Source organism: Macaca mulatta, chromosome 19, assembly GCF_049350105.2.
Source record: "Macaca mulatta isolate MMU2019108-1 chromosome 19, T2T-MMU8v2.0, whole genome shotgun sequence".
NCBI lineage: Eukaryota > Metazoa > Chordata > Mammalia > Primates > Cercopithecidae > Macaca > Macaca mulatta.
Genome location: NC_133424.1, coordinates 10,110,278 through 10,122,889, shown reverse-complemented (window position 1 = coordinate 10,122,889; position 12,612 = coordinate 10,110,278). Strand labels below are relative to the sequence as shown.

At 42.2% G+C, this 12,612-nt stretch overlaps 2 protein-coding genes and 1 long non-coding RNA gene across 19 annotated transcripts in view; 1 reads left to right on the top strand and 2 right to left on the bottom strand.

Moving 5' to 3' along the window:
• The window catches only part of ZNF177 (zinc finger protein 177), a 30,098-nt gene extending 17,596 nt beyond the window's left edge, over positions 1-12,502 (bottom strand). For 4 of the 6 annotated variants that reach the window (XM_077976329.1, XM_077976333.1, XM_077976330.1 and 1 more), the window contains exons 1-2: positions 9,436-12,502; positions 4,182-4,257 (exon numbers count right to left, since the gene is read on the bottom strand). The gene's annotated coding sequence lies outside the window, so the exon portion shown is untranslated. The remainder of the gene's footprint in view (positions 1-4,181; positions 4,258-9,435) is intronic. The other 2 variants (XM_077976332.1, XM_077976331.1) reach the window with 2 other exon arrangements.
• ZNF559 (zinc finger protein 559) overlaps positions 1-12,612 on the bottom strand; it is a 54,748-nt gene that overhangs the window by 13,756 nt on the left and 28,380 nt on the right. For 11 of the 12 annotated variants that reach the window (XM_077977190.1, XM_077977187.1, XM_077977180.1 and 8 more), the window contains one exon: positions 4,182-4,257. The exons of the other annotated variant lie outside the window; for it this stretch is intronic. In XM_077977190.1, the coding sequence (XP_077833316.1) occupies positions 4,182-4,257 (76 nt within the window). The remainder of the gene's footprint in view (positions 1-4,181; positions 4,258-12,612) is intronic. 12 annotated transcript variants of the gene reach the window in all.
• LOC144336650 (uncharacterized) lies at positions 1,880-3,453 on the top strand. The gene is made up of 2 exons (XR_013408870.1): positions 1,880-2,501; positions 2,817-3,453. It is a non-coding gene; the product is annotated as an uncharacterized LOC144336650 (long non-coding RNA).

Here is a 12,612-nt window from a genome sequence, read left to right as displayed (position 1 = left end):
AAGATTTTAAGAAGTTAGGTTCTTTTCTTTACCACATTATTAGAGCCTAAAAAGGAACTACTAGGTGAAGTGTGAGGATATTTACACACGTTCATTGACCAAGGACTCTCGACTTTGTTCCGGGGACAAAGTGTGATGGTCTGAGGCAGAAGTAAAATGTCCATTAGCCCTCCTGAGCTCCATGGCAAACACACAGCCTCTGTTAATGCTGGTCTTGGCCTCCATCTGTATTCATGCAAGAGGTAGAACCTCTTTTAAAAAAAAATTTTTTTTTTTGAAACGGAGTCTCGCTCTGCCGCCCAGGCTGGAGGTGCAGTGCCTTGGCACACTGCAAGCTCCACCTCCCGGGTTCACGCCATTCTCCTGCCTCAGCCTCCCGAGTAGCTGGGACTACAGGCGCCTGCCACCACGCACAGCTAATTTTTTGTATTTTTTTTTTTTTTTTAGTAGAGATAGGGTTTCACCTCGTTAGCCAGGATGGTTTCGATCTCCTGACCTCGTGATCTGCCCGCCTCGGCCTCCCTAAGTGCTGGGATTACAGGTGTGAGCCACTGTGCCTGGCCTCTTTTTTTTTTTTCTAGAGAAATTGCCAAGGCTGCATGCATGCAGATGCAAGAGCAGACTGCTTGTTCACTGCAATACAGCTACCTCACTGATTACACCGATTCCATTTTTAAATTATTATTTTTTTCTGGAGAGGGAGGGTGGATAGAGAAGGAAGTCCCAGGGAGTCAAAGGCCCAGAAACTCAGTGGAATGTCTCTTCTCACCACAATCTGTTCTGCTCCCTGCTGCTGACAATTTCCACTGAGCCCTTCAAGGGTCTCCCACACACAGGACAAGGGCTGCTGCTCCTACCTCCTCTCCCATGGACGCAAACATTGGTGGGAGCAATCCTTTTATTGTTATGGCAAAGAGAAGCCCTGAGGGTACCCACATGGATGCCTTCAAGGTGACAGGCAGAGCCTGAGGCTCTGAAAAAGGTTGGCCTAAAACTACTGCACTAGATATGCACTTCCTGCTTAGACCAATCTCATTTGAGAATTAATGATATAGCCTTTCCCTGCGCGGGGCCCTGTTCTGACTGTAGTCAGGTTTGGGGTAGGCAGTGTAGAAACCCCCATTTTCACAGGCATCTGTAAAAATCATGTTAGGGATTTATTTATACTAAGCCACAGTAGGTTCATGCAAATCTAAAAACACTTTATGACGTGTTTGTCTAAAATCCTTGATCTCTTAAAGCAATTAAAAAAAAAAAAAAAAAGCAGGCCCCAAATTGAAAACTGGCTTTCCAATTTCAATGGGTAGTATTTCTTCCGTATGAAAAGTTTACATTTGTGAGTCCTGTATTATTATTGGCCAGATTTTCAGAATTATTTTAAAAGACTACTTTAGGATTTTCGTTAAAAGAAAATAAAGGATACTGTCACCATTTATGTATCAAAAACTGGCAAAATTGTGCCACCTCTGGATCCAGAGCAGAGACATATTTGAAAACAAATTCCCAATGAAACCAAACCTGGGGGTTTTCAGGGCTCAAAATCAAAACCTATAGCCTTGTTAAATGCTCATATATACTTTTTTTTTTTTTTTTTCCCTGAGATGGAGTCACCCTCTGTTGCCCAGGCTGGAGTGCAATGACACGATCTCGGCTCACTGCAACCTCCGCCTCCTGGGTTCAAGCTGTTCTCATGTCTTAGCCTCCTCAGTAGCTGGGATTACAGGCGCCTGCCACTATGCCTGGCTACTTTTGTATTTTTAGTAGAGACGGGGTTTTGCCATGTTGGTTAGGTTGGCTTCGAACTCCTGACCTCAGGTGATCCCCCCGCCTTGGCCTCCCAAAGTGTTGGGATTAAAGGTGTGAGCCACCGTGCCCCGGCCTCACATATACTTTCAACTTTTCATTCCTTTGTCAACTGCAAGAATCGTAGTGTTTGACAAGTTGGGTGTTTCTTGTCAAATACTACAATTCTTGCAGTTGACAAAGGAATGAAAGTTTTTTTTTTTTTTTCAGTAGCTTGGCAAAACAATCCTCTTATTTCTGATGACAGCAATACTCTCACTTCCTTCTAATTCCTGAAAATCAGCATATAACATACTTTCATTTTATTGTGCTTTGCAGATAATGTGTGGGGTTTTATTTTTATTACAAATTGAAGGTTTGTGGCAATCCTCCACTGATGAAGTCTACTAGCACCATTTTTCCAATAACACATACTCATTTTGTTTCTCTGTCAGCATTTTGAAGCAAAGTATTTTACAATTCAGGTGCGTCCTTTGTTTTTTAGACATAATGCTACTGCACACTTAATAAACCTTTTTTTTTTTTTTTTTTTTTAAAGATGGAATCTTGCTCTGTTGCCTAGGCTGGAGTGCACTGGCATAATCTTGACTCACTGCAGTCTCCACCTCCTGGGTTCAAGTGATTCTCCTGCCTCAGCCTCCCGAGTAGCTGGGATTGTAGGTGTGCTCCACCACACCTGGCTAATTTTTGTATTTTTAGTAGAGATGGGGTTTCACCATGTTGGAGAGGCTGGTCTTGAACTCCTGGCCTCAGGTGATCCACCACCCGCCTCAGCCTGCTAAAGTGCTGGGATTATAGGCATGAACCACCACGCTCAGCACTTTTTTTTTTTTTTTTTTTTTTTGAGACAGGGTATTGCTCTGTCACCCAGACTGGAATGCAGTGGCACAATCATAGCTTACTGTAGCCTTGAACTCCTGGACTCAAGCAATCCACCTGCCTCAGCCTCCTGAGTAGCTACAACTACAGCTACTCCACCACACCTGACTGATTAAAAAAAATCTTTTTTGTAGAGATGGGGTCTCGCTATGTTTGCCCAGGCTGGTCTCAAATTCCTATACTTGAGTGATTCTCCTACCTCAACTTCTCAAAGCACTGGGATTACAGGTGAGAGCCACCTCATCCAGCCAACGTAACTTTTATATGAACTAGGAAACCAAAAAATTTGTATGACTCGCTTTACTATGATGGTCTGTGGAAGCAAACCCACAAATCTCCAAGGTAGGACTGTATATAACAGTGAAAACCTGAAATTAAATAAACTGTATTGTCTACAGGTGCCAAAACAAAGGCAAAAAATAAGCAGCCCTTACTTATATTTTACCTTGAGTGTGGTTCTGAATTTGAAGAATGGTTACTTAGAGGCAAAGTGATTGGGGAAAAAAAGATCAGTCTAACTCTTGATATTATTTCACCTAGACTTAATAGGTCTCCAGGGTCAGCAATAAGGGAGATTTTGGGTTCATCACAGGATCTCTAAAGTAAGTGGCTTAATGACAATATTGTTAGTTTTATTACTATGATGCTTATACTCTGAAATACTTCATTCTAACAGGACATGACATACATATCCAATTGGACAGATGCAGCTTGCTGAGTAACTTCCAAAACAAGAGAGAGGAAAGAAATAGGAGAGTTAAAAAAAGAAAATTGGGCATGGTGATTTGTGCCTGTAGTCCCAGCTCCTGGGAGACTGATGTGGGAGGATCACTTGAACCCAGGATGTGGAGGCTGCAGTAAGCTATGATCATACTACTGCACTCCAGCCTGGGTGACAGAGCAAGACCCTGTATCAAAGAAAAAAAAAAGATATTTTGAACTGTGAGTTCTCTGCCCAGAGGCACACAATAATTCTAAATATCGGGCCAACAATATAGAACCCAGAAGAATGCAAATTGGCTGCTGTTAATTTTGGATGAGGCCAGAAAGTCTGGAATCAGTAACTAGGGTTCCCCTGTTAACTCTAAAGACTGGACAGACTCAAATGAAACAAGGTACTGGAATCCATCAGAGATGGTAGTGGATATTTCATCGTACACAGATCACTTAAGACAGTAACAATGGTGATCCCTCAAGGAGTTGTAATGAAGTGAGTCGAACCACAGGCATTTTATGGCATCCATTAAGGGCAAAACAACTGTGAGGTCATCAGACCTTGTGACAGTTACAACTATTAGAAAGTTTCCACTGGCATTTAGCAACAAAATCATTTGCCTTATTTATGATGTCATTTAACAAACGGAGAATGAGATTCAGGAAAGGCTAAGGGAAGGGCCCCAGACACATAGCTCAACAGTAACAGCTGCAAGGCCCACATTCCAGTAGCTGGGCTCGAGTCTAAGCCCTCAACACCCAGGCTCTATGTCAGCAAACAGTACCTCTACAGGCTTTGCAACTCTGAAGCTGTTGGGACCCTGGAATCTTCCCAGTCAGCCGTCTAGTCCACTGAAGAAACTAATAATTAAAAAAAAGAAGAAAAAAGGGTATGAGTTTGGTTCTGATTATTGTTGTAGTACAAAAAAAACCACCTCAAGCTTAGTGATACAGAATAGCGGTTCTCAGGGTTGGTAAACTGCTGAGGGACCCAAAACACTTTCAGGGGGTCTGTGAGATTAAAACTACTGTTATAATAGCACAAATACATTCTTGACCTCTTCACCATATCCACATTTATACTGATGACACAGTACAACAGTGGACAAAAGTGCTAGTGCCTCAGCAGAAATTAAGGCAGTGGGCTGGGTGCCATGGCTCATGCCTGTAATACCAGCACTTTGGAAGGCCAAGGTGGGTGGATTACCTGAGGTAAGGAGTTACAGACCAGCCCGGTCAACATGGCGAAACCCTGTCTCTACTAAAAATACAAAATTATCCGGGCGTTGTGGAGTACGCCTGTAATCTCAGCTACTTGGGAGGCTAAGGCAGAAGAATCGCTTAAACCCGGGAGGCGGAGGTTGCAGTGAGCCGAGATTGTGCCATTGCACTCCAGCCTGTGGCTAAAAAGAGCAAAATTCTGTCTCAAAAAAAAAAAAAAAAAAAAAAAAAAGGGCAGTGGCACTGAACTGCACAGTCACTGAATGCCTCACTGTCCCACACTTGGGATAAATAAAAATGTCCTTGAGGGAACAGAAAAAGTTAGAAAGCTTAGATCTGTCACCTTGGAAGTGTCTCAACACATGTAAACTTTTCTGATAGGATCAATGGTCATGTTCATGAAGGTTTATTTTAGACACTGTACTGTAAAATAGGTCAACATTTGGAAGATCTGGGTAATGAAGTAAATAACGATTTCCTTTCATTTTAGAAATGAGGGTCTCACTATGTTGTCCAGGCTGCTTTCAAACTCTTGAGTTCAAGTGATTCTCCCACTTTGGCCTCCCGAAGTGCTGAGATTATAGGCATAAGCCACTGTGCTGGCCCTATTTTCTAAGTCATGTAGTAAGGTATGAAATCATGCATTAATAAAGTAGCCAAAGTGCAAGATATAGGCTGGGCGCAGTGGCTCATGTCTGTAGTCCCAGCACTTTGGGAGGCCAAGGTGGGTAACTGACTGAGGTCAGGAGTTCGAGAGCAGCCTGGCCAACATGGTGAAACCCTGTCTCTACTAAAAATACAAAAATTTGCCAGGCATGGTAGTGGGTGCCTGTAATCCCAGCTACCTGGGAGGCTGAGGCTGGAGAATCGCTTGAACCCAGGAGGCGGAGGTTGCAGTGAGTGGAGATCGCACCATTGCACCCCAGCCTGCGCAGCAAGGGCAAAATTCCATCTCAAAAAAAAAAAAAAAAGAAAGAAAAAAAAGAAAAGAAAGAAAAAAATAGTGCAAGACAAACAAACGGATTTTAATGTAACAGAAAAGAAACAATTCCTTGACAGGATTTCATATTCCATATTGCAACTAATCCTTCACAAACTACCATTTCTTGAGCTTTGGTGTAATATCAAAGAAAATTCAAAATTACCTGAAAATGCTTCTCTCTTTTCCAACTATATATCTCAGCAAAGCCAAACTTTCTATATATACTTTAATCAAAGCAATTAATGGCAAAAAATGTAGAAACAGGTATGAAAATTCAGCTGTCATCTATTAAGCTCTTAAGACATTAAAGAGATTTGCAAAAGCATGCAATATGCCACTCTTTCCACATTATTTTGTTGCTATTGTGGAAAAGTTATTTTTAAAAAGCATGTTATGTATATTACTAAAATATTTTTAAAATTTGCAATTCTTTTTTTTTTTTGCGATGGAGTCCTACTCTGTCACCCAGGCTGGAGGCTGGAGCACAGTGGCATGATCGCAGCTCACTTCAACCTCTCCCCCTGGGTTCAACTGATTCTCTTGCCTCAGACTCCCGAGTAGCTGGGATTACAGGCACACACCACCATGCCAGCTAGTTTTTTTGTATTTTTAGTAGAGATGGGGTTTTGCCATGTTGGCCAGGCTGGTCTCGAACTCCTGACTTCAGCTGAGCTGCTGGCCTCAGCCTCCCAAAGTGCTGGGATTACAGGCAAAAGCCACCATGCCCGGCCTTAATTTCTAAAATATTAAATATTCACAGATAGAATGCCCATTGGCAAAAGATTTTTGGGGTGCTCAATTTTCGGAGTATAAGAGTCTCAAGATAAAAAGTTGAGAACTGCTGGTAAAGAACCATTACCACTCTATTATGTTAACAGATTATGGGGCAGGAATTTGGACAGGATACAGTAGGAATGAATGGCTTGTCTCTGCCTCACAATGTCCAGGGCCTCAGCTGGGAAGTCTTACACAGCTGATGCTGAATCCAAAGGCTGGGGGCTGGAATCACCTTGATTCTATCATCACTCTTGTATCTGATGTTTTCCTTGAAATGGCTAAAAGACAGACAGCAGCTGGTGGCTGTTGATGGCAGCCATCTACATGTAACGCCTCCGTTACAGCAGAGCTGCTAGTTCCCAAGAGGAAGCACTAAGAGGAGCAAGCATCTCAAGAGGGAATGTTCCAGGATAACCACGAGGGAACCGCATGGCCCTTTGTGGCCTCGCTGTGGAAATCTCATGGAATCATTTATGTCGTACTCCTTTGGGAAATGCAGTCAAAGGTCAGTGCAAATACAAGGGGGAGGTAAAACTATCAAAGAATTTTAGGGCCATGTTTTAAAACCATCGGAGTCTGCACGTGGCTACAAACTATTAATATTTATACTTCCCACATACAAGAAATACTTATCTTCCTAAGGCCACACCAAAGTCTCATGCCCGTAGTAGCAGACTCTGGTTTTATGTCCAGGATCTGGTCAACTAAATAAGGTGCAATCCAGAAAAGAGGGCCAAGAGCAGTGGCTCACGTCTATAATTCCAGCACTCTGGGAGGCTGAGGTGGGAGGATCCCTTGAGTCCAAGAGTTCAAGACCAGCCTGGGCAACATAGAGACCCCGTCTCTACAAAAAATACAAAAATTAGGCGTGGTGGCATATGCCTCTGGTCCTAGCTACTCAAGAGGCTGAGGCAGGAGGATCACCTGGGCCCAGGAGGTCAAGGCTGTAGTGAGCTATGATTGTGCCACTGCACTCCAACCTTGGCAAGAACAGCAAAATAAGACTCCCCTCTACTCCCCACAAACACATGCTGGGTGTGGTGGCATGTGCCTGTAGTCTCAGCTACTCAGGAGGCTGAGGCAGGAGGATCACTTGAGCCCAGGAATTCAAGGCTGCAGTGAGCTATGATTGCATCACTGAACTTCAGCCTGGGTGACAGAATGGGACCCCGTCTCAAAAAATTTTTTGAAAAGTGGCTGGGTACAGTGGCTCATGCCTGTAATCCCAGCACTTTGGGAGGCCAAGGCAGGAGGACAGCTTGAGCCCAGGAGTTTGAGACCAGCCTGGGCAAAATGGTAAAACCCTGTCTCCACCAAAAACAAACAAATGAATAGCTGGGCACGGTGGCATGTGCCTATAGTCCCGCTACTCAGAAGACTGCGGTAGAGGATCGCTTGAGCCTGGGAGGCAGAGACTGCAGTGAACCAAGATCATTGTGCCATTGTACTCTAGCCTGGGTGACACAGTGACTCTGTCTCAAAAAATAAATAAAAATAAAAATTTAAAAATAACAATAAAAACAAATAAAAATCGTAAAAGAGTCCTTGGGTTTGGTTTCTTGAATATACTCCTGCTCCTCTAGATTTGAACATTTATAAGCTAAAGAGACGTTATCTGTTCCCCCACACAACCAATACAGAGTTTGGGACAGGAATGGGATAGTTAAAATAGACATTCCCATTAAAAAGGCCTGGGTGGGAAGAAATGGGATTCCACAGCAGCCCCTGACCCACAGCAATTCTTAAATTCAGGCAGAAACATGTCATCTGTTTCTTATGCACCAGTGCAACTCCACAGGAGTGATTCTTCTGAAGTTCCGTACTCTGAATCATACTTGCTTTCCCATAAAAAGTAAACATTTTCAACTGAGTAGTTTCACAGGCCTATTTCATCTGTTTTCTAACTGCAGTTTGGGGGTTCGAAGGTCTCTTTTCATTTTGTACTACTTCTTTCCATTTTATTTGGACAAAGTTGGCCTTGCTTTTGCCAGTGCAATAAAAACCCTTTTCCCATTTATCTCCATTAATTTTACTGGGTTTGTGTCATTAGACAAAAGCCATGGCTTAAATATATTAGGCCCTTCTCTATCTTGGACCCCTGTCTGTGAGACTGCAGGGGAACAATGCCCAGAAGGGATGCTGAGATGCTCTTTTGGTTAATGGAGAGGCACCTTATTTAAACTTCTACATACTATATCTATTCATAAGACTCTATCAAACACCAAACTAAAAGTCTCTGAGATCTTAAGAAATGGTTCTATGATAAAAGGTTTTTATAATAAAATCTCTCAGTGAACTACTATAGTCCCAGCTACTTGGGAGGCTGAGGTGGGAAGATCACTTGACCCCAAAGTTAGAAGCTGTGTAGTGAGTTATGATTGCATCACTGGATTCACGCCTGGGCAACAGAGTGAGACCTTGTTTCAAAAAAAAAAAAAAAAAAGAAAAAAAATTAAAATCCATAAATGCTAAAAAAAATAATAATAATAAAATAAAATCTCTCAGTGAACAAGCAGTGGAAGGGAACGTCATCAACCTAATAAAGCTGTCTTCAAAGGAATCCACAGCTAACATCATACTTAATGGTAGAAGACTGAACACTTTCTACCTAAGGTTGGGAATAAGACAAGGATGTGTGTTCTTACCACTCTCACTCAACACTACTGGAGGCCCTAGCCAGTACATTAAGAAAACATAAAGAAATAAAAGGCACAGATATCAGAAAGCAAAACTGCCTTAATACAGAGGACAGATTTGTTTATGTAGGATATTCCAAAAAGTTACAGGAATAGATAACTATACAAAGTTTGCAGGATTCAAGGTCAAATATAAATTATACACAATTGTAAATAATTTTATACACTAGCACTGAAAAATTGAAAATTTAAAACTAGTATTTATAATAGCATCAATAAAATGGTGCAATACAGAAAATCACAGAACACGGTTGAGAGAAATAAGACCTAAATTAACGGGGAGATTGTCTTAGTCCGTTTGGAATGCTAGAACAAAATACCATAGACTAGATGGCTTATAAACAACAGAAATGTATTGCTCACAGTTCTAGAGAATGGGAAGTCCAAGACTGAGGTGTTGGCAATTTGGTGTCTGATGAGGTCCCACTTCTTGGTTTACAGATGGTGACTTCTTGCTGTGTCCTCACAAGGCAGAAGAGATAAGCAAGCTCTCTGGAATATCTTTTATAAAGGCACCAATCTAATTCATTAGTGCTCTGCCCTCGTGAGCCTAATCGTCTCCCAAAGGCCTGACCTGCCAGTATCATTGGACTGGGGATTAGGATTTCAACATAAAAATTTTGGCGGTATGCAAACATTCAGATCATGGCAGAGATATTGTGTCTATGGTTCAGAACAGCCAATATTAGTAAGATGCCAATTCTCTAATTCATCTTTAGATTAAACTGAATCTCAGTTAAAAAAAAAAATCTCAGCAGGCTTTTTATGGAAACCAGTTAAGTTTACTCTAAAATTTATGTGAAAAGGCCAGGTGCAGTGGCTCACGCCTGTAATCCCAGCACTTTGGGAGGTCAAGGTGGGCGGATCATGAGGTCAGGAGATCGACACCATCCTGGCTAACATGGTGAAACCCCATCTCCACTAAAAACACACACACACACACACACACACACACACACACACACACACAATTAGCCAAGCGTAGTGGCACGCGCCTGTAGTCCCAGCTACTCAGGAGGCTGAGCTTGCAGTGAGCTGAGATTGCGCCATTGCACTCCAGCCTGGGAGACAGAGCGAGACAGTCTCAAAAAAAAAAAGAAAAAAGAAACTTATGTGAAAAAACAAAGAACATGAACCATCCCAAATGATTCTGAAAATTAAGGTCAGTGATGGAACTCTCACACCACTTGCTTTCAAGATTTACTAGCAAGCTACCATCATCAAAAAAGTGTAGTATTAGCAGGCCAGATGTGGTGGCTCATGCCCGTAATCCCAGCACTTGGGGAGGCTGAGGTGGGTGGATCACTTGAGGCCAAGAGTTTGAAACCAGCCTGACCAACATGGTGAAACCCTGTCTCTGCTACAAACACAAAACTTAGCCAGGTGTGGTGGTGCGCGCCTATAGTCTCAGCTACTTGGGAGGTTCAGGCACGATAGTCCTAGCTACTCGGGAGGCTGAGGCACAAGAATTGCTTGAACCTGGGAGGTGGAAGCTGCAGTGAGGTGAGATGGTACCACTGCACTCCAGTCTGGGTGACAGAGTGTGACTCTGTCTCAAAAAAAAAAAAAAGTGTAGTATTAGCAAAAGGACAGACATAGATTAGTTGAACTGAATAGATCCCAGAAATAGATTTAAACATATGTGGTCAATTTGATTTTCAAAAAAGGTGCAAATAATCCAATTTTGGTTGAAAACCAAAATTATTTTTGGTTGAAAACTAGACAAAAGACTGTTTTCAACCAATTGTCCCGGGGGAAAAAAAAAAAATTCACATCCCTTCTACCCCTTCCAAAAGAAACCGTGACCCACGCATTGCAAAAAGGATCATAGAAGGGCTCATGCTTCCCAATTTCAAAAATTACTCTAAAGCTATAGTAATCACGGCAGTGTGGTTACAAACAGGTTAGACATGTACAATGGAGGTGAACTGAGAGTCTAGAAATAAATCTTAAATGCTGGGCACAGTGGCTCACATCTGTAATCCCAACACTTTGGGAGGTCGAAGCCGGAGGATTGCTTGAGCCCAGGAGTTCAAGACCAGTCTGGGCAACAAGATGAAACCCTGTCTCTACAAGAAATACAAAAATTAGCCAGGCGTGATGGTGTGCACCTGTAGTCCCAGCTACTTGGGAAGCTCAAGGGGGAGGATCACTTGAGCCTGGGAGGTCAAGGCTGCAGTAAGCCCAGATCACACCACTGCACTCCAGCCTGGGTAACAGAGCAGGACCCAGTCTCAAAATAAATAAATAAATAAATAAGCCTTTACATTTACGGTCAACTGACTTTTGACAATTGACTCTTGACAATTCAATGGGAGAAACAGTCTTTTCAACAAATATGCTAGGGTAACTGGGTGTTACATGCCAAACAATGAAGCTGGATACACTGTTCACAGCATGCATAAATATTAGTTCAAAATGGATCACAGAACTAACGGTAAGAGCTGCAACTATAAAAATCCTAGAAGAAAATATAAAAGACTTCATGACCTTGAGTTGGCAATGGTTTCTTAGATTTGAGACCAAAAGCATAAGAAAAAAATAAATTTAAAACTTTTATGCTCAAAAGGATGCCATCAAGAAAGTGAAAGGACAACACAAAGAATGAAAGAAAATACCTGTAAACCATTTATTTGATACGGTATTTGTAGCTAGAATTTATAGAGCTCTTGAAACTCAATAATGAAAATAACTTAAATTAAAAATGGCAAAGGATCTAAACAGACATTCTCCCAAAGAAGACAGACATATAGTCAAAAATTGATGAAAAGATGATCAACATCTTTAGTTTTCAGGTGAGCTAAGCCCAGAGGAAAAAAAAATAATAAAAATCTTTAGCCACCAGGGAAATAAAAATAAAAAACAATGAACACTATTTCCCACCTAATAGGTGTTATCAGAAAAAAAGATAATAAAAAAGATAGTTACTAAATGGTAAAAGATTCAATGATTTACTCCCAAGACCAGAAACAAGACAAGACTGGTCTCTCAACTTCTATTTAACAATATACTCCAGGTTCTAGTTAATGCAATAAGGAAAATACAAAACGCATACAGATTGGAAAGCAAGAAGTAAAAAATTTTATGTGCAGACAACAGAATTGTCCTAGTAGAAAATCTGACAGAATCAACTAAAAAGCTGCCAGAGGCTGGGTGCTGTGGCTCATGTCTATCATCCCACCACTTTGGGAAGCCGAGATGGGTGGATCACTTGAGCCCAGGAGGTCTAGACCAGCCTGGGCAACATGGCGAAAGCCTGACTCTACTAAAAATACAAAAAAATTTAGCTTGGCGTGGTGGGGCACGCGTGTAGTCCCAGTTACTCTAGAGGCTGAGGCACAAGAATTGCTTGACCCCCAGAGGCAGAGGTTGCAGTGAGCCAAGATTATGCCACTGCACTCTAGCCTGAGATACAGAGCGAAACTCGTCTCGAAGCAACAACAAAAAAAGCCCATGCGCGCTCCTCAAGTCTGCAGGCAGTGGGTGTGGGCGAACACTTGGCGCCTGGTGGAGACAGAGGCAGACGGGATTATCAACAGC